This window comes from Panthera pardus, unplaced genomic scaffold (genome assembly GCF_024362965.1).
Source record: "Panthera pardus isolate Hobbes unplaced genomic scaffold, ASM2436296v1 HiC_scaffold_22, whole genome shotgun sequence".
NCBI lineage: Eukaryota > Metazoa > Chordata > Mammalia > Carnivora > Felidae > Panthera > Panthera pardus.
Genome location: NW_026526788.1, coordinates 7,916,991 through 7,938,482, shown reverse-complemented (window position 1 = coordinate 7,938,482; position 21,492 = coordinate 7,916,991). Strand labels below are relative to the sequence as shown.

The 21,492-nt window shown below is 38.6% G+C and overlaps 1 protein-coding gene across 9 annotated transcripts in view; it reads right to left on the bottom strand.

Moving 5' to 3' along the window:
- Positions 1 to 21,492, bottom strand: part of RYR2 (ryanodine receptor 2) — a 756,877-nt gene that overhangs the window by 454,334 nt on the left and 281,051 nt on the right. For 6 of the 9 annotated variants that reach the window (XM_053910232.1, XM_053910224.1, XM_053910226.1 and 3 more), the window contains exons 4-5: positions 12,269 to 12,285; positions 2,272 to 2,286 (exon numbers count right to left, since the gene is read on the bottom strand). In XM_053910232.1, coding sequence (XP_053766207.1) covers positions 2,272 to 2,286; positions 12,269 to 12,285 — 32 coding nt within the window. The remainder of the gene's footprint in view (positions 1 to 2,271; positions 2,287 to 12,268; positions 12,286 to 21,492) is intronic. The other 3 variants (XM_053910225.1, XM_053910228.1, XM_053910230.1) reach the window with 1 other exon arrangement.

Sequence of the window (21,492 nt, the reverse complement as noted above, 5' to 3'; positions counted from 1 at the left end):
TAACAGGGAATCACGTAATAGATTCACAAGATGATTATAATAACTGATGAGAAATCTGTCTTCGGTGCAGAGTAAATGTGTCTGACGAAGCCAGTTGAACACTGTCAAGATGGCCATTTCGCATTGGATGGTGTACCTCTGATGGGTGTCTTAACCTAAAGGTCTCCTGGGGAAGCAGACCGAAGGTCTATTAACCAACCACTGCGCCAAGAGTAGAAATGGGCTCTCACCACAAGGAAACATCTGTCTGGTTCTGGGAGGTTAAACAATGCCTGTCCAGGTATGAAACCCAAAGCAAATCACGATTGGAAGATGAAAGCTAAAGAAAATTTGGCATCTTTTCCCGTTTAAGTGGCTTAAATTGCTATAACTTCACACATACACCCTCTGCTTAGATTCTAACCTCTCTGGATCATCCAATGCAGGTACAAAAATAAGCCATCGGGCTTCTGGCTTTGCAGTTAAAGGGAATTAGACCCTAATCAAATTATTCCAGGTATGCTACCTGGTTTAAATGGATTCTACATCATCTTTATTTTTTTTAATTTACATTTTAGGTAGTTAACGTACCATGCAATATTGGTTTCAGCAGTAGAACTTGTCTGGTCACTACTCGTCTCCTACACGCAGTGCTCCCCACACGTGCCCTCCTCCATTCTACATCATCTTTCTGTTTGCACTGAGTTTTCTATGAACCTGCTCTCATGAAAACGCTTGAAAGAGAAGTTTAAGGTAACCATCCCATTCATCCTCTTCCAAGGGGAAGTAGATATGGCATTGGATAAGGGACCGGTATGATAAAACAGCAAGATGGAAAAAAGAGCAGTGTAAATGCAGATTTGGCAAGAAAAACTGAATTTTTCAAACCCCATTTCATTAGGTATGTATTCATATCTGCAAGGAGAGGACATACTCATGTTTTGCTGCTATTTATACCATTTCTCAACTAAAATGCTTGTTTCATGATGTTTAATTAAGTGGTTAATGTCCTCTCTTCCCAATGTTAAGGTTATAATAGTATCTTCTGTTATTTGAAATTTAGGAAAATGTTTTGTGTCCTTGATGATAGATGGCTTCAAAGAAGTCATCTGCTCTGTCACCCCAACCAAACTGTCAAATTCTTAATGTTAATGAATAGGTCCAGTTGTGAGGACCCCACAACACTCATAGTACAGAGTTTTGGAAAATATGAATGACAGACATAGACTCAAGAGACACTCAACCATGGACACTTTGCTTCCTTTTCTTCCATGCGACCTTTTAAATCTACATCCAGAATTTTGACTTAATAGATTTCATACTTTATATCTTTTGAAATGACATTCTTTTGGGGTGCCTGAGTGGCGCAGTTGGTTAAGTGATCTCAAGGTCAGGTCGTGATCTCACAGTTCGTGGGTTTGAGCCCCACGTCGGGCTCTGTGCTGACAGCTCGGAGCCTGGAGCCTGCTTGGGATTCTGTGTCTCCCTCTCTCTCTGCCCCTCACCCACTCACACTCTGTCTCTCTCTCTCAAAAATAAGTAAATATTAAAAAGAAATTTAAAAAGAAATGGCATTCTTTTGGATTTTTAAATTATATTAAGCCTTCACTGAGTGAATACAATAAATTTCTCTACACATTGTTTCTTGGCTTTTCGAATAAAAAATTAAATTTCATGAATGTTATATGAGAAAAAATGGTAGGTACATAAAAATAAAACAAAAAACTTCTAGTTTATATCTCGAAAGAATGACATTCTGCTCTTCTTCGTCATATTTCCTTCAATAACATGTCACGTATTTTTGTCTCCTCTCTCAACTTGTCTTTTAAGATCTTTCCATTTTTGTAATTTGGTTAAGAAATGAAAAGGGGTTAAATTATTTTCACTTCTCCTGTAGCAGCTTCATGGTGCCTCTTCCAATTTCCCAGAGTATAAATTTCATATTGTATTCATGCAAGACAGCTTTAAAAGCAAAACAGCCAATATGATCCCCAGAGTGAAAATTCTAAATGGAAAGCTGTGGAAAAAAACAAGTTTTGATAGGAGAAATTCCTAACATCGGCTAAATAAAACTTAATGTCGTACAATATGACCCAAAATGTCAAACGTTGTTCATCAAGACGTCAAATTTAAATGTGTGATTTATTTAAATTTACAAGTTCCAAAGTTTGATTTAATTTTTAAAAACTTGAAAATGTGAAGAAAAGTGCCACGAATTAAAAAACAAATCCATGTAACCAAATTTAAAACGCACCAAGTATTACATATAGACCAGATGATCCAATGTCTTACCTTCATCATGAATTTCTGTAGGGGCAGAAGGAAAAGAGAGAAAATATTATACATTTTTGCAAAGACTTCTTAAAAATAGCTCTTATTTATAAAGATTCCACTGTTCAAAATAGAGTTATGTGAACAATAAAAAAACTACCACACTCACTGTGGGATCACAATTAGTATCAACTACATGCTAGAGGAAAGCTGTAGCAGGCAAAACTCTCTTTGAAATTGTCTTTATATCAGTTTTTCCGACTTCTGTGAAAACATGCTGCTGTACTTTAATGCATGATTCGATTTATAACATAGCCACTAAGCACCAAAAGAACCAAAAGTATATTCTGAAAATGATACTCAAAAATGCTTTATAATTTTTTTTTATTTTGTCTCTTGCATAAAAATGCAGTGATATAAAACAGCAACCCAACAAAGTTTAGTAAAAATAGTGGATTAGAAACAGGTAAGGTGGATTGTAAATTAAGATGCCGTGATATGCTGTTTATATGTCATGCAAAACAACAATAAGCAGGTTCTAGACACTACATATTCCGAGATGTGTATTTCAAAGAAAAACCACAAAAACTTTTCTCTTTTTCCCTTAAAACATTTCTCTTATGATTTGCATATATAATAATAGCTCATTTTACTTCTGCAAAACATAATTTGTACATACATTTCTTCATTTTTCCTTAGACCCATAAAATTTGACTGCCTCCTCTTAGAAGAGGTTCACAGATGCAAAAGAGCTAAGAAGGAAAAATAACAATATATTTCCAAACTTAGGGTTAAATTTAGCTGTCACAGTGTTTAAGTCCTAAAGAGAAAAGATACGTTCACATTCATTTTAAAGACAACAGCAAGGGGAAGTTATCTAACATAGTATTTGTAAATACCAGTTATTTTCCTGAAACATACATGCATAGTAATTTACATGTTACTAAATGGAAACTCTATTTGACTGTTTTTTTTCATTTTTAATATTATATTTTTTAATGTTGTTTTTAAGTAATCTGTACACCCAACGTGGGACTCAAACTCACAACCCCGATCAAGAGTTGCATGCTGTTCTGAGTGAGACAGACAGGTGACTCTTTAATATCAAAAATTTAAGGAAAATGTGTAAAGAACCATTTCATTCTTAGCTTTAAAAATATAGGCTGTTTGGTTACAATTTTGTAAGTGATATCAATGGTAAATGACATCAGAAAATTTATTTTCCATGATGAAACTGGCCAATCAGATCCTATTATGAGATCTCTAGTGATGTAAATATCACCAGATGAGGAATTAGGAAAAATCCTTTTTAAAGCCTTAATTAAAAGAAAAACACAATTCCAAACTTTTGGTACAGATCATAGCTTATAACAGATACTTTATTCATGAGTTTTTGTTTTTGTTTTTGTTTTTAATTGAGCTCAGTTTCGGAGATTTTTCCTTGAGAAATGTTCTCAGGCTGATTTTCTGTTTTCTAGGTTAAACTACATCAGAACTGTAATAAATAGAGAAAAGAACGGTCAGGAGAGTCAGAACAGAGGGCTGCTATTTACAATTCCTAAGTAGTGTCTTAACTACAAGAAGGGCGAGTCACTGGGGAGAGTAATCCAGATATATGATAAAAGAGAACAAATACTGAAAATTAGCAAAGGCCAAAATATCCATCTGCAGCATGAGAAAAAACAGCTCATGTACCAGACACACATTATCAAAAGATAATCAAAAACATGAAAGATTACTTGTGGCATTACTGACATTAACCTTCTGTGCAAACCACTGGTTGGTCCATTTGCCTCAAGCGCTACTGATAACCAAGTGATAACATTACGACAAGTTCAAAGGGGATCACTGGGGAATGAAAAAGCAAGCAAGATACATTAAAACAAAAAGGATATATATGTAATTTTAATCTCAATGTAAACACTGCCTAGATATGATAAAAAGCAACAGAAAAAAGAGTAATAACAAAATCCTTTAAAAGGTGCTGACATGATTAAAAGAAGAAACTCATGCCTAAAGATAAATATTGAAGAGAATAGGCTTGATTTAGGTTAGAGAGTATCACCTTATGCTTCCACTTTACTGAAAGAATTATTTATTTCCCTCATGCAAAGGTCATTAGATAAAAGCTAAAATTCTATTAGACAAGATACAGAAACAGAGGACTATAAACGAAGGAAGAGTCCAGGCACCAAGGTGAATTGACGCTGCTTTCTGTCTAGAAGAAACTGGTGGAGGATGAAACACAAGGGGGAGATTTTAGTTCTTTACTTCTGAATTGGTAGGTCCGATGAAGCTTCAAACGTGAGCAAGAGCTGGAGGCAGAGCCCCCATTACGCTACGTTCACATGAACCAGGAAGAGAATTAGACATCCTTGAGCTGTAACTCACAGATAGATGGCCATGAGGGGGGCCAATGGATGGCAAACGGAAGCAGAATAGTCTTTGGTCTGTAAGTTTATGTCATTTGATCTAGCACAGCTGAGAGACCTGAAGGGCTTTCTTGGCATATGCAAATGATTATGAGTAGGAAAACAAATCAAATAGCAATACTCCATTAGGAAAATTGTAATCAAACACGGGACATCAAGAGAATGCATAATTACACGTTGGTATAAAGAAAGAAGCAGTGATTCGGAAGACCGAAAAAGCTCCTCTACCATAACTAGGCCTTTCAGTTCAACTTTGAATTTTTTAAACTGTTATTTCAGTGGTGCCTGGGTAGCTCAGTCGGTTAAGCATCAGACTTCATTTCAGGTCATGATCTCACAAGTTTGTGAGTTCAAGCCCCATGTCGGGCTCTGTGCTGACAGCTCAGAGCCTGGAGCCTCCTTCAGATTCTGTGTCTCCCTCTCTCTGTGCCCCTTCCCTGCTTGCATTCTCTCTCTCCCTTTCTCCCTCTCTCCCAAAAATAAAAATTAAAAAATTTTAGGGGCGCCTGGGTGGCTTGGTCGGTTAAGCGTCCGACTTCAGCTCAGGTCATGATCTCATGGTCCGTGAGTTCGAGCCCCGCATCGGGCTCTGTGCTGACAGCTCAGAGCCTGGAGCCTGTTTCCAATTCTGTGTCTCCCTCTCTCTCTGCCCCTCCCCTGTTCATGCTCTGTCTCTCTCTGTCTCAAAAATAAATAAACATTAAAAAAAAAAAAAATTAAAAAAAAAAAAATTAAAAAATTTTAAATAAAATAAACTAAAACAAGCTGTTATTTCAGTTTTATGAAAGGATAACTGATTTAAAAATGTAATACTTCCATACATGGACCTGTCTTAGAAGTTTTTTTTGTTTTTTTTTTTTTTTATTTAAAAAAAATTTTTTTTTAATGTTTATTTATTTTTGAGACAGAGAGAGACAGAGCATGAGCAGGGGAGGGGCAGAGAGAAAGGGAGACACAGAATCTGAAACAGGCTCCAGGCTCCGAGCCGTCAGCACAGAGCCTGACGCGGGGCTCAAACTCACGAACTGTGAGATCATGACCTGAACCGAAGTCGGACGCTTAACCAACTGAGCCACCCAGGCACCCCGTCTTAGAAGTTTTAAAAGAACCTTTACTGAAATAATCTTCTCAAAAATTATATAGATCTGGAATTAGCACAAAATAAACATTTGGGGGCTTGTCACTAAAAAGAATTATCCAATCCAACAATCTGAAAGGCTAGGGCAAAATTTTGATGCAGGAGGACCTTTTAAAACAAAGTTTCCACTGAGGGCAGGAAACGTCCTACTTTGCACACAGGCTATCCACTGAATTTCTTATTTGCCATCTTTTCTCTTGCATGTAGCAAGATGCTAGGATTTCTCCATAATCCCCCAACTGGTATCCTCTACTTTGCAAGTGGGGATATACATCTGGTAAATTTCACGATGTTGAAAAAGAAAAAGACCTCTCACCACCAAAGACTTGAGGTTATTGGTGGCTATCTGTTTAACTGAAGTATAAGCGACAGGCAATGTTTTATTAGTTTCAGGTGTATGACATTGCTTCACCAACGTATAGATTACGTAAAGCTCCCCACTGTAAGTGCGGTCACCAAACATTATGACAATATTATTGACTATATTCCCTATGCTGTACTTTTCATCTCGGTGACTTATTTTATAACTGGAAGTGTGTACCTCTTAACCCGCTTCACCTAGTTTGACCATCGCCCCCGCCCCACGGCCACGTTCCTTCTGGCGACCACTAGTTTGTTGTATGTATGAGCCTCTTCCTGTTTTTTTGTTTCTTCATTTGTTTTTTAGATTCCACATGTAAGTGAAATGACCTGGTATTTATTTTTCTCTGTCTGACTTCACTTATCATAATTCCCTCTAGGTCCATCCATGTTGGTGGTTATTTTATTTTTTTTCCAGTATATGAAGTTTATTGTCAAATTGGTTTCCATACAACACCCAGTGCTCATCCCAAAAGGTGCCCTCCTCAATACCCATCACCCACCCTCCCCTCCCTCCCACCCCCCATCAACCCTCAGTTTGTTCTCAGTTTTTAACAGTCTCTTATGCTTTGGCTCTCTCCCACTCTAACCTCTTTTTTTTTTTTTTTCCTTCCCCTCCTCCATGGGTTTCTGTTAAGTCTCTCAGGATCCACATAAGAGTGAAACCATATGGTATCTGTCTTTCTCTGTATGGCTTATTTCACTTAGCATCACACTCTCCAGTTCCATCCACGTTGCTACAAAAGGCCATATTTCATTCTTTCTCATTGCCACGTAGTATTCCATTGTGTATATAAGCCACAATTTCTTTATCCATTCATCAGGTGATGGACATTTAGGCTCTTTCCATCATTTGGCTATTGTTGAGAGTGCCGCTATAAACATTGGGGTGCAAATGCCCCTATGCATCAGTACTCCTGTATCCCTTGGGTAAATTCCTAGCAGTGCTATTGCTGGGTCATAGGGTAGGTCTATTTTTAATTTTCTGAGGAACCTCCACACTGCTTTCCAGAGCAGCTGCACCAATTTGCATCCCATGTTGGTGGTTATTTTAAATTAATAATGTTCCCAATATATTTGAGGGACCAAAAGAAGTTTAAAAGTAACAACTCCAAGGTCCAAGTGTATATCAATATGTACTATCTAATAGGATATATGTACGCATATTTGTAATAACAAAACCCTCAACTATTTCTCTTATGATAAAAATACCGTATGTAAATACTTAACTTTCTAGGGATTCTCCACTGAAAATATCCAAAACTGAACTGATTGACAGGCATGTTGACTGCAGGCCCAGAGAGCATCTAAAAGGGGCACGGCTTCCATTACCATGAAAGAGCAGTGATACCCGTAATCATTGAGCCTGTGGCTATGCTCTCACATGGCTTATAACAATAACTATCTGGTTACAGGTGCATGCTCGTATCTTTTAAATAATTCACTATATTTTGGGGGCAGATTGGTCATCACTGTTGTCATTTTCAACCTATTGACAATTCTGTACAGAAAGGATTTACGTGAACTGCCTTTTCTTTTGAGTGTAATGAATTTGACAATATATATGTGTGTAATTATCCACTTCTTCTTTTAAAGGGCGAAGAAAAATAAATGCTTCTGAAAGGCTACCATAAATCCTCCCATTTTGGCTCGCTGACACAGGTTTATAAATCACTGAGCTGCATGAACGCCTAAAATATGAAGTAAAAGAGCTATTTAGGGCTTGCCTCTTTTTGTAGCTTGTCTCGTGAAAAAAAATTTCTCTAAATCAAAACCAACAAATTGATCTCTGAACAAAATATATGGATCATAATGACCCGAAGATACATAAAGCCTCACCTATACTCAGATCACCACCTACATATAAAAAATTATGTATATCAGGGTGTCTGACTTCGGCTCAGTTCATGATCTCATGGTTCACAAGTTCAAACCCCATGTCGGACTCTGGGCTGACAGCTCAGAGCCTGGAGCCTGCTTCAGATTCTGTGCCTCCGTCTCTCTCTCTGCCCCTCCCCAGCTCATGCTCTCTGTCTCTCAAAAATGAATTAACATTAAAAAAAATTTTTTTTTAATTTTTTTTTAACGTTTATTTATTTTTGAGACAGGGAGAGACAGAGCATGAACAGGGGAGGGTCAGAGAGAGGGAGACACAGAATCTGAAGCAGGCTCCAGGCTCTGAGCAGGCAGCACAGAGCCCGACGTGGGGCTCGAACTCACGGACTGTGAGATCATGACCTGAGCTGAAGTCGGACGCTTAACCGACTGAGCCACCCAGGTGCCCCCCAAAAATTTTAATTGTGTATATCAAAGTATAGAACATTCTATCTTTTTCCAAACCATTTCAAACACATATGAACCTTGAAAACATGAAAGCATTTCACAGGCCCTCACATGGCAGTACATGCACATGAAAACACATTACTGTTTTTAAACTGCTATTCAGTTAGGAACATTCGAAAGAATTTTGTATCTTAACAATTACAACAGCATCAACGTATTCCTGAAAAGAGCAAGTATATGTACGAGACCTCATTCGGTCTACAGACACTGCTCCACATCTGACAAATATCACACTGTTTTCCATCCCTTCGTCCCAGCTCCACCCAACCCCACGCACTAGGCTACCACGCTAGAGGCCTGCAACCCCAGGCACCACGCTAGAGGCCGATGCTATGGGTTAGGGGTGCCAGAAGGCTGGGGTGGAATAGACAGAAATAACAGCCAATCTATCACCTGCTACTCCAGACCCACCAATGTTATTCTCCCTTCGTGTATGAAGAGCAACATTTGATTACTCAATGGGCTTATGATTAAATGCAAAATACTCAAAGATGCTCAAAGAGACACTGGGAAACAAGTGGAGAGAGGAAGGGCGGGAAGGGGGGAGGAAGAGATTGATTAAGACTGACTGACCTTTGATGAAGCTATCCGGAATTATACTATCAGAAAATTCACAAAGGAGCCATTTGCCTTTCCATATATATGTAAATTTTACAGGGCTCCTAAAAGGTCTTAATCTGCGGTTGGTAAATGCCCTGTGTAGTTAAGCAAGTATAACTGTTAAAATGGGACACCTGTCTCAGAACAAAGTGATGGCAAAGAGCACCGCATTCCAAACTTACTGTTATACCACCAAAAGGGGCGGCTGAAAATCGGCCTGCTGCCCTTGGCTGACCCCCAGCTCTGGTCTTCCAGAAGCGGTCGGGGAGCAAAAGGATGGTTCTTGGAAGGAGGTTTTGGGAGCTTCTGAGTCCTGCTCTTGCCCACTCAAGCCTGGCCTCACCTCAAGCCTAGAGAGAGTGGCTTTGGGGACACCTGTGTCCCCCAGGAGGTGGGACACAAGAGACCGGTGTCTGACTGTGCCTGGAGATGAAGACGAAGAGACGGGCTAGGCAGGCTGTGGCAGCAGAGGGCAAGGAGGGGGCTTGCTGCTAGAGACAGGCTGCCCCAGAAAGAGCCGGCCTGGGGATGTCCGTAATGCCCCCAGGAGGCCTTGGGACAAGGCAGTCGTCACCACTGACCAGCTGGGGGATCATTGGCTGAGGCAAGAGAACCACAGGTCAGATTTCTGGTGACGGGCATTCCCCAGAAAACCCTCCCAAGTGCCCCAGAGAGCGCTCGCCTTAACACCTGACAAGCCCAATGAAGGTCACTGTCATCAAGAAAGACTTCCTGCCAGGGGCACGTGGGTGGCTCGGTTGGTTAAGCGGTTAAGCATCCGACTTTGGCTCAGGTTTGTGAGCCGTAACATAAGGTTATAAAGCTAGTTACTTGCAAAGCTGAACTGCATGATTTTCAGCTCAGTGTTACTTCCTTTTCTTTCTCAGATCCAGAAAGCAACCTCAACTGTGAAGATTTACGAATAAACTTGATAAGAATGAAGCCTGAGATGTGAAACTGTTACGAAAATGAGAGAAAGGAAAGCCACAGGGTGAGGTAGGTCAAGAGTAACCAGACACAGGGAGGAAGAGAGGGAAACACTTACAGACAAAGGAAAAGAGGGTTCCCATTTGTTCATGAATTCTATTTCCAGATTTGAAAGTGGCTTGACTGGTTGGTTCAAGAAAAAGTGATCTCTGGGTACAGCACCTAAGTTGACTAATGGAAGTAAAGGGGCACCGAAATGAGAAAAGACAGACTCATTTTAGGACAGCTGCCATTGGCAGGGAGTCACCAAACGATGACCGACATGTTCGTAGAGACAGGCCTTTATTCCCAAGACAAGAAGAGTGTAAAGCTTGGACCAGAGCTCTAACTGTAGGCACAGAAGACATGCAATTTCAAAACAACAACAACAAAAAAGTTGAACAGGATTAGTAATCGTTTAGCTACGAAGAGACAGATGATGAATTTACATTCTCGCCAGAAATATAATACAGAAGTGGCAGTTCTCAGAATTATGTGGGTATCATCATCATGGAAATGGCAATTAAAAAAAACAAAAAAGCTTTCCATCAATATAGAGGGATCCAGTAAGTGAAAAAGAGCCAAGATTCACAAAAAGCCAAGTGAACATGCATTCGTTTCAGTGGTAGAAACACCACTGAAAGGCTACTGAAAATCAGGTAGCAAAAGGCTCAAAAATATTGAGAATATCAAGAGACTCATATCCCAGGATCAGGGAAAATAATAAATATAGAATGAAGCCATCAGTTAAGCCAATCTTTAAAAGCCAATATTTGGGGTGCCTGGGTGGCTCAGTCGGTTGGGCGGCCGACTTCGGCTCAGGTCATGATCTCGCGGTCTGTGAGTTCGAGCCCCGCGTCCGGCTCTGTGCTGACCCGCTCAGAGCCTGGAGCCTGTTTCAATTCTGTGTCTCCCTCTCTCTGACCCTCCCCCGTTCATGCTCTGTCTCTCTCTGTGTCAAAAATAAATAAACGTTAAAAAAAATAAATAAAAAAAATAAAAGTCAATATTTGGGGCGCCTGGGTGGCTCAGTCGGTTAAGGTTCTGACTTTGGCTCAGGTTATGATCTCACAGTCTGTGAGTTTGAGCCCCACATTGGGCTCTGTGCTGACAGCTTGGAGCCTGGAGCCTGTTTCAGATTCTGTGTCTCCTCTCTCTGACCCTCCCCCATTCATGCTCTGTCTCTCTCTGTGTCAAAAATAAATAAACGTTAAAAAAAAATAAAAAAATAAATAAAAGTCAGTATTTGGGGCGCCTGGGTGGCTCAGTCGGTTAAGGTTCTGACTTTGGCTCAGGTCATGATCTCAGGCTTCGTGAGTTCAAGCCCCACATTGGGCTCTGGGCTGACAGCTCAGAGCCTGGAGCCTGTTTCGGATTCTGTGTCTCCCTCTCTCTCTGCCCCTCCCCTGCTCCTGCTCTGTCTCTCTCTCTCAAAAATAAACAAATATTAAAAAAAATTTTTAAGTCAATATATTAAGTCACAAAGCAAATAAAAACAAAATAATACAACAAAAATAATAAAACATGCTTCACTGTTTTGCATGCTCAGGAAAAAAAGTGTTGGTGAGACTCTAATTTCCATTCAGAATTAAAAGTATTCAGGGTGTTCAGGACTGGAAGGATTCCTCTCTCCTTTTAGCAGATGAGGAAAGTGACATCTGAGTAGTAACATGGCCACCTTACATGATTTGTCACAATGCTGGTCCAGACTTTGCCTCCAGAACCCTGTCACCTGCATCTTTCCTCACGATACTGACAACACCTGTACTTTTAAAGATTCCATTAATACAGATAACACACCATGTCTATAGAGCATGGAAAACATAAGAGCTAAGCAGGAGGGCTTTAAGATTAAGTAGTCGAGATTTGTTGGATAAGAGATAAACAATTCTGATTCCTGTTGATCAGAAGCATATCATAATTACAAATTATATAGAAAGCATACACTTCTAGGTAGGGAGAGTTTTCCAATCTACCTCATTTCAGACGAAGCAAAACCAAAACTTCGTAAGGTTCTACGTAGAGACCAGTAAAATATGCGTTCATTACAAGATAGCAGTTAGTTTGAATATTCATAGTACAAGCCACACTCAGAAGCAAAACAAAAAGATTAGAGGCAATAGGAAACATGCACTTGCTTAAGATCACAGTTTCTTTGTAAATACATGGAAACACATACCCATTTTTCCACATCAACTTGCTGGGGAAAGAAAAAGCCAAAATAAATAACAAGCAAACAAATAAATGCCTGGCAAAGTTTCAATTACTGTCATTTAAATAAATGGTCCCTGCACCAAAATCTTCCATTTCTAGTGGAAAATCAAAGGACTCAAATTGTAATTAATAACATTTAATCTCAAATAAACCAGAAAAAGTCAATTAACTTAGTAATCGGAACTTTTAAAGTTATTAAACTGGAAAAGCACCAGGTACACGAAATCATAACAATCCAACTTATTCAAAAGCAAACATGAACACTGATCTGATTCTCAAACCTAATAGGCTTCCAGATTTAGGGACCAGTCTTCTCCTCTAACTGTAAGTATCTATTTAATGAAAATAGAAATATAGCGGTCAATTTAGAAATACAGCATCTAACCATAAAAATCTTTCATGAAATAAAAGTGAACTTTCTCTTACCCCAATCTTCCTCACATTGTATAAAATGTCACAATATAACAAAAGGCATGCCTTGCCAAAAAATCCTGAAATTGTATCAGCATCAAATTTTTTTATTGCATTTATTAATGAATGCATGTTAGTCTCATAATCATTATGAGATTCCTTAAAAATATAAGTGAATAAAATTATATTCCAAAGTATAAAATAGAATTAAAAAAAAACCGTATGTCAACAAAGACTGTCTCTACAATGCCCTCGGTTCCTAGCAAATCAATCAGGAAAAAAAAAAAAAAGTCAACTTTAAGGGGCATACGCCCTCTCAGAGTTGTTTGCAAAACCCACCCCCCCAATATAACACCTATGATTGGTATATTGTGAGACTTGAGGTTTGTTTCAGACTCTTCATACACTAAGTTTATTTGTAACTTTTTTCCTTAGGCAATTCATTAATTGGGGAAGATCTAAGGCTAGTTAGGCAGAAATCTTGGGCCATGGCCAGGAATCTGCATCCCTTAGTAAGCAAGCTTGTGGAAGGAAATGTGCATAAACGTAACACACAGTGGTTATTTTTAAAATATTAGACAGTGATAGAAAAATATCAACTTAAGTACACAGGTGGAATTGGTTTGAAGCCCCAGGAGGCTACTTACAAGAGAGCATTTTGGTTTATTTAATAATTCATTTAGTCCTCTGAAAAATCTGTTATAAGTTTTAAAAACACACAATTGTTTAAGAGAGAACAACTTACTGAATGGAAAGACCTGGTTTTCACTCTAAATTTTTAAGATACTTGGCTGTGATATAAAGTTCAAGTCCTCATTTTAAACTTTAACTTATTTACAACAGGATGACTTTGTTTCTTCAGATACTGGGGCAGAGGGAAACAATTTAATCGTGACTAGTTGTAATATAGTTACCATTTACTTTTTTACCTCCAAAGGACAAATCCTTGTATTTGTTCTCTTTCAAGAGCAGTAATTCAAGAAAATGTGAAATGATTTCCTTTAAATAGTTGTCGGGAAAACAAAATATGCCATACTTGCAGTGACTCCGTTGATTAGCCAAGACAGTTTATTAACCCATCATTTTCACTTCTAAATGTTAAACATTCTCTCTCTCTCTCTCTCTCTCTCTCTCTCTCTCTCTCTCTCACACACACACACACACACACACACACACTTTGCATCACTGCAAAGATAAAGTGTTGTAGGATTTTTCTAGAAGAAAGAACTTGTAATCAAAAGTCAGTAACTAGTATTAGTAATAGAAGCTCTTTACTGATCTATAGTTACAAGGAGAAACAATTTCTTAAAAGTAGCAAGAATTAGTAGCAATATAACAAACTCAGTCTCCCAATACCCAAAGAAAGGCTTAGCAACAGCATGTGCTGGAGGTGAATTATCACATCAACACAAAAGACAAGACAAATGGCCCACAGATTTAAAAGACTAAAGGGCAATAAAGTTGTAATTATGCATAAGCAAGGCAGAGCGATTTCATGACACATCTCTTACTAATGTTAACAAGAACCATTTCATTAAATGCCTGCAAAAGGTGAAGAGGAGAATGATTTCTGTGGAGATAATTGAGGAAGGGAAATATAAAGTTCACAATAACCTTGATTAATTTTATAGTTTAAATAATTACCAAATCCATAAAGCATATAAGACAAATGAACATTTATTCTAATCATTTATTACCCAAATATTTGGGATTTTAAAAATATGCAGAAATTACATTAGAGAAAATAAATATATTAACATCTCTAGGAAATTACATTAAGTATTCTATCATAATAAGACTAAAAAAAATGGCAACCTCATTTTTCAAAGAAAACAAAACTGCCATTAAGGAAAATAAAAGAGTAGTTTAAATTCCAAGTTGATTTAGCAAAGGACGGAAGTTAAAAATATAGTATAAAAACAATTAATTCTTTTTTTTTTTTTTTAATTTTTTTTTCAACGTTTTTTATTTATTTTTGGGACAGAGAGAGACAGAGCATGAATGGGGGAGGGGCAGAGAGAGAGGGAGACACAGAATCGGAAACAGGCTCCAGGCTCCGAGCCATCAGCCCAGAGCCCGACGCGGGGCTCGAACTCACAGACCGCGAGATCGTGACCTGGCTGAAGTCGGATGCTTAACCGACTGCGCCACCCAGGCGCCCCTAAAAACAATTAATTCTAAATTGTATCATTATATGAAAGATGAAATATTCATATGACATCTCTTTGTATTCATATTTTAATTAATACTTTCAGGATATATAAACACGAACTATTCTATAACGTTAAAAAAAATTTTGGTTGCTTCTTTCAAATTACTTGAGTTAAGCCTTACTGTGTAAGGTGAAGAATTTTATTATCATTAAATCTGTAAGTCACATATTAAGCAGTTACTATCTGCCAGGCTTTGAACTAAATGTTTTACATGTAATCTTATCTGCATTTTATATATGAAGATACAAATGACATATAAAGGTGTTACAAATCCTCCACAATGAAAAAATGTCACTTAGTTATTAAACAATGGAACTTGACCTTGACATTGTGTCTCTAACGGCAAAGCCCCACACTCCCATGTCACTGCTTGGTACACCATATCCAAGTTACATCATCTTTTTTTTTCTTGTCTCAAATTTTTATTCTGCATTCAATCTGAAATTGCTCAACAGCCTATTTCTTCTTCTTTAAGTTTATTTATTTTGAGAGACAGAGAAAGAGAGCGCACCCGTGCACAAGTGGGGGAGAGGCAGAGAAAGAGACAGAGACAGAGACAGAGACAGAGAGACAGAGAGAGACAGAGAGAGACAGAGAGAATCCTAGGCAGGCTCTGCACTGTCAGCACAGAGCCCAATAAAGGGCTCTAACCCAGGAACCATGAGATCATGGCCCAAGCTGAAATCAAGAATCTGACTCAACAGCCTATTTGTTAGTTAAGTGCCACCCAGTATAATATGTTAACATCAAGATGAGAGAAAGTAAAATGCACCTATAACATCAAACATGTTATTTAGTATCCCTTGTTCAAAGCATGTTTGGATTTTTGCATAGATACATTTACAGTGTTTGTTTATTGTTGACAGAGAGAGAAAGAGAGAGAGAGAGAGAGAGAGAGAGAGAGAGAGAGAGAGCAAGCAGGGGAGGGGTAGAGACGGAGACACAGAATCCAAAGCAGGCTCCAGGCTCAAGCTGTCAGCACAGAGCCCGATACGGGGCTCAAACTCAAGAACCATGAGATCATGACCTGAACTGAAGTCTGACACTTAACTGACTGAGCCACCCAGGCGCCCCAAGAATTTTTAATATCAAGGCATAACACAAACAAGTAATCAAAATCTTTAATGCATGCCGACAATCCACTACCCTGCTGTTAAATTTTTTTGAGTAATAAATTAGAGAAAAGTGAAAAAGAAATTCTCTACCCTACAAATAATTCTCCACCACACAGGCTGTTTATTATTAAGCTTGGAATAGAGGAGCAGGGACATGAAAATTCGCACACTGTGTTCCAGCATTCAAAACACGATGAAGTCATCTAGATTTTTTAAAGCAAATTATGATTTGGAGAGACCATGTTTTTAATGAATATATTCATTTCAGAATATATTGAATTCTGAATATATTGAATAATGAATATATTCAGTTCAGAAAAATATGCAAGCCATGAGTATAGAGTTTGGTGAAATTTTACTGAGTAAATGAGCCCATGTAATCAGCTCCAGATCTAAACAGAGGACACGACCATGACCTAGAAACTTCCTTCACACCCTCCCCAAAGAGCAATTATTCTATCACTATTAATTTAAATATTTACTTATTTTATTTTTGAGAGAGAGAGAGAGAGGATGAGCAGGGTGGGGGAAGAGAAAGGGGGAGACAGAGAATCCCAAGCAGGCTCCACACTGTCAGTGGAGCGAGATACAGGGCTCGATCTCAGGAACTTGTGAGATCATGACCTGAGCTGAGATCAAGACTTTGATGCTTAACTGACTGAGCCAGCCAGACGCCCAAGTTTTACTTTTCTTATTTTGAAAATATAGACTATGTTCTCTTTTTATTTAGTTCCTTTAGTGGACATTAAGTTTGTAAAACTCATCACACTGTCGTGGGTAGTAGGAATTAATTCATTTTCCTGGCTTTGTAACACTCTTTTGTATGAATATATCACAATTTCCATATCCATTCAACAGCTGAAGGAACAATTAGTGATCTACTTCAACTTGGAAAGGGAACTAATGAAATTTTCTCTCATTTTTCAACAAGACCTCACGCAAACAATAAAAGATTCAAAATAAATTAAAACTGCTTTGTTTTGGCTTACATGTTTCCTTCCTCTGCCTCCCCACACAAAACATGGATTCCTTGGTGCCTAGTTATTTATTGAATAAGTTACCAGACTGCCATTTAATAAGGAACTAAAAGAAAGCCACATTATATGCTTTTATTAAATATCGGCATATAGGTAGGTCAATCACATCTCAACAAGCAATGAGCTCATCCCTTGGCAGCAGGAGGGGAAAGAAACTAATATCATTAAGAACCTACTACCTGTGCTAGGTATTTTTATATTTATATTTTTATATTTTATATTATATTTATACTCGCTTTCTCTCCTATAAATATTAGTCTCAACAGAAAGGATTTTTTTTTCTTTTCTTTTCTTTTTAATTTTCATACATATTTATAAATAATAGAATTGCATGGGGGGCCTGGGTGGCTCTGTTGGTTAAGCGTCCGACTTCGGCTCAAGTCATGATCTCACCGTCTGTGAGTTCGAGCCCCACGTCGGGCTCTGTGCTGAGGGCTCAGAGCCTGGAGCCCTTTTCAGATTCTATGTCTCCCTCTCTCTGCCCCTCCCCTGTTCATGCTTTGCCTCTCTCTGTCTCAAAAATAAATAAACGTTAAATAAATACATAAATAAATAAATAATAGAATCGCAGATTTGCTGGACCTCAAACTGAGGTGTTTACTTAAACGCTCTCAAGAGCAAGCCACATAATTTTAAAATGGAAAATACAAAGTATTAAATTAGAATAGATGTGGTGCTAATGTTAAGGAAATTATAAATAAATAAAAAATAAATTATACATATATAAATCATACATATATGTTATAAATAAATAAAAAGAAGTATGTCTCCACAGTTCAATATGGAATGTGATTTGTATTTTATTTTTTTAATTAAAAAAAATTTTTTTAATGTTTATTTACCTTTGAGAGACCGAATGCGAGTGGGTTAGGGGCAGAGAGAGAGGGAGACACAGAATCGGAAGCAGGCTCCAGGCTCTGAGCCATCAGCCCAGAGCCCGAGGCGGGGCTCGTACTCACGGACCGTGAGATCACGACCTGAGCTGAAGTCGGACGCTTAACCAACCGAGCCACGCAGGCACCCCATGATTTGTATTTTAAACCACATGAGACCCTGAAGTCCTTTCTACCATTAGTTTAAGGGCAAAAAAAATTCATCATAAATTTAATTAAGCAAATGAAGTCACAAAAATCCAGTAAAATTCACTGTATTACACTTTAGTCAAATTTCCTGGCTTTATTCTGATTTTTGTATTAATCAGGCAGAAACTTCACATTCTGGGGAGTCTGTGAAACAGTAAAACGGACTTAACACAATACGGTAAACTTAGCAATTTCCTACACTAACACATTTAACTTAATTCCAGGAAAGAGTTTAGAAAACCTACTTGAGGTTTAATTTGTTTTTCTTCTAAAATTTAAACTAGATAATAGAGGACTAAGATTTACTGCTTCTGAATGACTCCCATTTTAGAAAAGGAGCAGTTCCTGTAATACTGTTTAAATTGCTTTCCGAATTTGTCCAAATCCTTAGGAACACCTACTTTCTCTAAGCCAGAATACGTCAAAATGACTCTTGCATAAACTTTAATAATAACATGATTTAAACAAGATAGGTGCTAAGAAATAATAGAGTGGCTCTCTTCCAGGTAGGTTCTTATGAGAATTACAATGTTCGATTAAATGCCACAAGTACATTCATTCGGGAAAATAAATAATTAAGAAGAGTATGAACAATTTTTGAGGGGAAGAAAGTAGTGAGGTGAAACTAGTCCTATTAAATATTAAAACATTTCCAAAATACAGTGATCAAATCGGTGCTGTTTGGGCATAATAATGGACAGACATGTATGACAAAATACATAATTCAGAGTAACACATTTGGTGATGTATGAATTTAATGTAATATAATTTAATGTAATGACTAAAAAGGCTTCGCAATCAGTGAAAAAGGGAATCATCAGTCATGAACAATGATGGAAGTTTTGCTTAGCTACAGGGGAAAAAAAATCAACTTCCATACTAATTTAAGTAAATTCCAGATGAATCGACACTGAGTAATAATAAGCTCCATGTAACAATAAGCTCATAAATAAATTCCAGATCCATTTATTATAAAAAAGTGAGGGATGCAAAGAGGGACGCCCTGATTTTAACAAAACAATTCAATGCAATTCCCATCAAAATCCCAACAAGTTATCTTGTGGGTGCTGACAAACTGATTCTAAAGCTTTTACGGGAATGCGAAAAAGCCCACAAGAGCCAACAAGACATTGAAAGAGAAACATTGAGAAGCCTGACACAACCCAACATCAAGACTTACCATAAATTGATAGCAATCAAGGCAATATAGGACTGGCTAAAGAACAAACAGATCACTAGAACGGAACAGAAGGCCCAGAAACAGACTCACGTACATAGAGTCAATTGATCTTTGACAAAGGTACAAAGGTAATTCAATGGAAAAAAGATGATCTTTTCACCACATAATGCTGGAACAATGAATCTAGATGCACACCTTAAACTCTTGGGAAAAATTAATTCAAAATGTATCACAGACTTAAATATAAAACATAAGACAATAAAACCCCTAAAAGGCAACACGGGCAAAAATCTGCCTGACCTGGGGTTTGACCATGACTATTTAGATAACAACACCAAAGCCTGATCCATGGGGGGGAAAAAAAGCTAAGATGGGCTTCATTAAAATTAAAGCTTTTGCTCTGTGAAAGATACTGTTAGCCAAATGGTTAGACGAGCCACGAATGGGAGAAAATCTTCACAAGATACATACACGATCAAGCCCTGGAATATCCAAAGAACTCTTAAAACTCAACAACAGGAAAACAAACAGCCCACTTGAAAACTTAGCAAAAGATCTCATAGGCACCTCATCAAAGAAGATATACAGCGACAACCACAGGAAAAGACGCCCAACATCATATGCCATCGGGGAATTGCAAATTGAAGTGATAATGAGACACCACCGCACATCTATTAGAACGCCTAAAACCCAAAAACTGACAAGAGCAAATGCCAACGAGGAGGCACAGCCACAGGAACTCTCATTCACTGTTACTCGGAATGCGGCATGGTACAGCCACGTCGGAAGAGAGTCTCTTACAAAAAAGAAACATAGGGTTTCCTCCAGGATGGATTTGAGGTGGACGCTACGAGAAACACATGCTAACATCACGATCCAGAAATCACGTTCCTTAGTATTTACCCAGAGGAGTTTTTTTTTTTTTTTTTTTAATTTTTTTTTTTAATGTTTATTTATTTTTGAGAGAGACAGAGACAGAATGTGAGTGGGTTAGGGGCAGAGAGAGAGGGAGACACAGAATCCGAAGCAGGCTCCAGGCTCTGGGCTGTCAGCACAGAGCCCGACGCGGGGCTTGAACTCACGAGCTGTGAGATCATGACCTGAGCCGAAGTCGGACGCTCAACCGACTGAGCCACCCAGGCGCCCCTCCCAGAGGAGTTTAAAACTCATGTCTACGTGGAAACTGGAGCCCGAGATTTACGGCAACTTTATACGTCGTTGACAAAACTTGGAAGCAACCACGATGTTCTTCAACAGGTGTGTGGATAAATTGCTGGAGTTCCACAAAATGGAATATTATGCGGCAATAAACAGAAATGAGTTATCAAGCTGGGAGCAGACACAGAAGAACATTAAACGCATATTGCTAGTATGAAAAGACTATGTACCGTATGAGTCCAACTATATAAAATCATGGAAAAGGCAAAACTATGGAGACAGTACAGATCAGTGGTTTCCAGAGGTTGGGGGAGGGAGGGAAGCACAGGGGGTTTTTAGGGCAGTAAAACCATTCTGTATGACATAATCGTGGTACATACATGACATCATACATTTGTCAAAACCCACAGAATGTACAGCATGAAGAGTGAAGCCTCAAGTAAACTCTGGGCCCTGAGAGATCGTGGTGCATCAGCAGGGGCTCATGAATTATACCAAATGTACCACATGAATGCAAGACAGTAATAATAGATGAATTGGGGGCAAAGAGTATGAACGCCTTCTCAACGGTTTTCTCTATACCTAAAACTGCTCTATAAAAAAATAAGAGAGGGGCGCCTGGGTGGCTCAGTCGGTTAGGCAGCAAAATTCAGCTCAGGTCATTTCTCACAGTTTGTGGGTTCAAGCCCTGTATCGGGCTCTGTGCTGACAGCCCAGAGTCTGGAGCCCACTTTAGATTCTGTGTCTCCCTCTCTCTCTGCCCCTCCCCCACACGCGCTCTGTCTCTCTCTGCTTCTCAAAAATAAACAAACATTAAAAAAAATAAAGAAAAATTATTTTAAAAGGTGGGGGAGGGGGTGCCTGGGTGGCTCAGTCGGTTAAGCTTCCAGCTTCGGCTCAGATCTGATCTCACAGCTTGTGAGTTCAAGCCCCGCATCAGGCTCTGTGCTCACAGCTCAGAGCCTGGGGCCTGCTTCAGATTCTGTGTCTCCC